This window comes from Zea mays, chromosome 6, assembly GCF_902167145.1.
Source record: "Zea mays cultivar B73 chromosome 6, Zm-B73-REFERENCE-NAM-5.0, whole genome shotgun sequence".
NCBI lineage: Eukaryota > Viridiplantae > Streptophyta > Magnoliopsida > Poales > Poaceae > Zea > Zea mays.
The window spans coordinates 150743547-150747553 of NC_050101.1; the positions used below are offsets into that span (position 1 = coordinate 150743547).

Consider the following 4007-nt stretch of genomic DNA (forward strand, 5'->3'; position numbering starts at 1 on the left):
GTGTGTGTGTGTGTGTGTGTGTGTTTGGGCTTTGGGGGGAGCGCGCTTACCGAGATTGTTGGAGCACTGGGCGGCGGGATCTGGAGCCTTGTCGTCGGAGTCGCGGGCGGGCGAGGAAGGGTGGGGTACGGGGGAGGCGGCGCCGCGGCGAGATCCGAAGGTTTGTCGCCGCAGTCACGAGCGAGCGGGGAAGGGAATGCAGGAATATTGAACTCCATCAGAGCTAGACCTTGCCAATCCCAGCAAGCAAAACGGACGAGGGGACAAGGGAAGAGAGCACTTCGGTAAGGGGGATGAGGAGGGGACGACGAACCCTAGCAAGGAAAATGGATGGGTGGAGAAGGGGAAGAGCCGCCGCCGCCGCTGCTTAACTGGACGTCGGGGCGCTGGCGCCGGGATCTGGAGCTAAAAGCGGTGGTGGCTGTCGCCGGAGACGCGAGCGAGCAGGAGAGGGTGGAGGTGTGTGTGTGTTTGGGGGAGCGCGCTTACCGAGATTGTTGGAGCACTGGGGCGGCGGGATCTGGGGCCTTGTCGTCGGAGTCGCGGGCGGGCGGGGAAGGGTGGGGTACGGGGGAGGCGGCGCCGCGGCGAGATCCAAAGGTTTGTCGCCGCAGTCACGAGCGAGCGGGGAAGGGAATGCAGGAAGGAGACACGAGAGGATGATAGAAGAAGCGTCACGCACCTGGAAGCCTCCACACACAAGCGCACGCGAGAGCATTTCGAACCAACGATCAACGATCGAACGGTCAAAAAAAATTCAGCCGACGTGAATAGGCTCTTTGGCCGCGTTTTCTTGCTGCTTTAATAATATAGAAATAGAAATGATAACGAAGGATGTAGCTAAGATTATATTGAAGCAAACGTTGCGAATTGCTTGCCGATGTGTACTTTTAAAGTCGCACACGCTTCACGTAAAATCTTTGCTGATGGTAAAATTAAAACTACTGCTAGTACGCTTCCAAGCGAAAGAAACGAATAGCTGCTGCTCTCAATGTTTACAACGTTCTTATCTCTAATCCAGTTTCGTCAGAGCCACAGCAGGCGCAGTAGCCAAATACACGTCCAAGTCCTCAGCATCGACATCGAGGGAAGCCTGCTGCCCATGGGGCCGTTTGCGCTGCTGGTTATTGGCTCATCAAGATCGCTTACCGCCACGTGTGAGCCTGCAGGTCAACATTGCAGATGTTAGATGTGACTCGTAGTCGTAGATGCATCCCGTTTCAATCCGCTGTATTATGTTTCGTTTTTTTTGCCTTAATCATATTTTTTAGGTGTTGTTTGGTCTATATAATTGTAACGTGGCCGATAGTCTATAACGTTAAATCATATTTATTTAAGTTCTACCATAATCGCCTAATCGGACACCACACTGAAAATTAGTATCGGCCTATTCAAAATTATTACCGCTGTCCCTCGAGCATGAATCATTATTATTACCATTTATGTTATGATTTGTGAATCGAACAGCATCTTAGATTCTGGTACTATCTTTGGTGTCTGAAATTACTAGCATAATGCTTTCGTCTTGCTAAACAGATTGTCTATTACTGCAGATACTAGATAGTATTCCGTATAACGCAGGCGTGAGCCCGACGCGACCCGGCCCATGGCTCGTGCCTTTCGTCCTCCACCATCGTCGCTTCCGGATCGGAGACGAGCTCGATGGTGTTAGAGTTTCGGAGTTAAAGGCTTAGGTTTGCAGGGGTGCAATGGTCGGCGGCTTTAGATGGGGTGTGACTCGGCGGCAGTGGCTGCGGCTCGATCAACGGCAAGCGAAGCGGCGGAGCCACCGCCGAGCAGACGCCAGACGGTGCTGCTAGACATCCGGCTTGCCTAGGCCAAAGGCGGGAGTGACGAGTCAGAGCTTGCCTTCGATTCGAATTATCGGAGGAGGTGGAGCGGGGAGGCCAAGAAAATTCTGCATCGAAAAAATGGCCATACCTCCGTTAGGACTCGTGGTACCGCCAGCCGTAGTGACACCGTTGGCCATATTGTTGCCCCCGCTGGCACCAACAGCATTGCCGGCGCTGCCAGTGACACCACCAGCACCACTGGCACCTCCGCCATTAGCTCCACCGCCGGCAGCGGCGGCACCCCCACTACTAGACGATCCACTAGTACCTCCGGCACCTCCAGCAGCAGCACCACCGGCGGCGGCACCTCCACTAGCACCGCCACCCTGCTGGCTGTTGCCAACATTGCCGCACGACATTTGGAAGACGGCCTGGACGCCCTGCATGAGGCCGGGGCTGTAGCCCTGGATGTTGCCTAGGATGCCGTTCACGCAGTTCATCATCAGCATCATCTGCCCGAAGCACGGCCCTTGGCACATGCTTGCCGTTGACCCGCTGTTGCTGTTGCTGCTGCCGCCGCCGCCACTGCCATTGCTACTGCCACCGTTGCCGTTGCTGTTGACATTGTTGCCCATTGCTTGGAGGCACCCGTTTATCACCTGTCACGCGACGTTTTCTTTCTTCAGTAGAGTGCATTTTCCAGTTGTACATACATTTGTCTAGAATCAAATACATATGCAAAAAAAAGGCAAAGAAAGGCTATCCGGAAGGAAGGGGGTGAAACTAAAGATCATTCTCTGGTTTATACTGCCTCCGTTCCAAATCACAGGATGTTTTAACTTTTCTGGAGATTCAAAGCATCTTAAGTTTAGTCAAATTTATATTGTAAAATGATATTTATGATACTAAATAAGTATAATAAGTTTCACTATTAATTTTTATTTCCATAGTATAAGTATTTGATATCATAAATCTTTGTAATGTTCTCTATAATATTGGGCAAATTAAATCTAATATGCTCTACATGGGATTTGGGATTTGGGGATTTTCGATGTATTTTCATAGTATTTGATCTGCAGTCATTGGGATCTGGGATGTTTTAGTCAGATGGAACCTTGTTTATGTGGGTAACCCTCACAGAGAGCAGTTGATGTGAATATGTGATGGATTTTACCTTCGGACGCAGGCCAAAGAGTCGTTAGCTTACCTGTCTATTGTCAAAGCAGAGAGCAGCCTGTGACACGATCTGGATGGCATCCTGTGTCCCTGGAACCACAGCACCACCTGCCGCGCCCCCTGCTGCACCAGCACCACCTGCACCAGCAGCACCTCCTCCTCCTCCTCCTTGTCCTGCATTGCGCATAGAAACAACAGAAGTGTTCAGTAAATTATATACGCCTGTCAAGTGTCATTATGTGCTCTGGAAGGCCTTAGAATATCTATGAAAAAAGACACAGGAGCTGGCTTCTACTTGGCAAAGGCTTCAGATTCTGAGGACAAAATAAGTATTGTATATATAAAACCCTTTTTTTTTGCACAAAAGAAGAAGAGGAGCAAAACTTTATAAAACTAAACCCCACAAATAAACAAGGTCGAAGTAAGGGATTTTAACAGTAGTCAGAAGAATGGAGTAAGGAATTTATTAACAGTAGTCAAGATGAATGCTTCACACGGCAACAAACAGAGAAGCTGTCGTCGTGGCCGGGTCGACGGATTACCTCTGCACCAAGAGATGGACAACGCAAGCACAACCGCGCAGCACAAGTGTCCCAGCCTCAGTGCTACTACCATGGCAGCAGCTACTAGCTTCGAGCTAGCTAGTTGTGTGGATGATCTCACACCTTTATGAACGAATCACACTACTGGGGGCTGGGGCTTCAGCGACAACGGCACACTGGTGGGAAGAAATGGCCTGCAGCATGCTCGCTGAGAAACATATGGGATGCAGTGCAGATGCTATTTATGTCGTGGAATGCGATTCCAAGAACCAATTGGATGGGAATGGGATCGGAGCTGTGTTCTGGAACCTGGAGCTGGGAAATGAGCGAGCGAGCCGGTGTTCGGTCCTCAAGAACCCAACTACCCTTTTCACTTGTTACTTGGACTTGGGGTTTTCCTCTGGAACCGTGCGTAAATCGTACCTAAACTAAACAGGCATATAGCAGGTTTCGCATGCACGCATGCACGGTTCCTGCCTAGTTCTATTGACTAGCA

General features: G+C 50.5%; 1 protein-coding gene across 1 annotated transcript; it reads right to left on the reverse strand.

Annotated features, from left to right (window-relative positions):
* Positions 1–770: 770 nt before the first annotated feature.
* LOC100276043 (uncharacterized) lies at positions 771–3608 on the reverse strand. Its single transcript, NM_001149928.1, is given in 4 exon segments — positions 771–1163; positions 1942–2452; positions 3001–3143; positions 3512–3608. Coding segments are annotated over 4 exon segments (864 nt in total). The 5' UTR covers positions 3585–3608; the 3' UTR covers positions 771–1026.
* Positions 3609–4007: the final 399 nt, after the last annotated feature.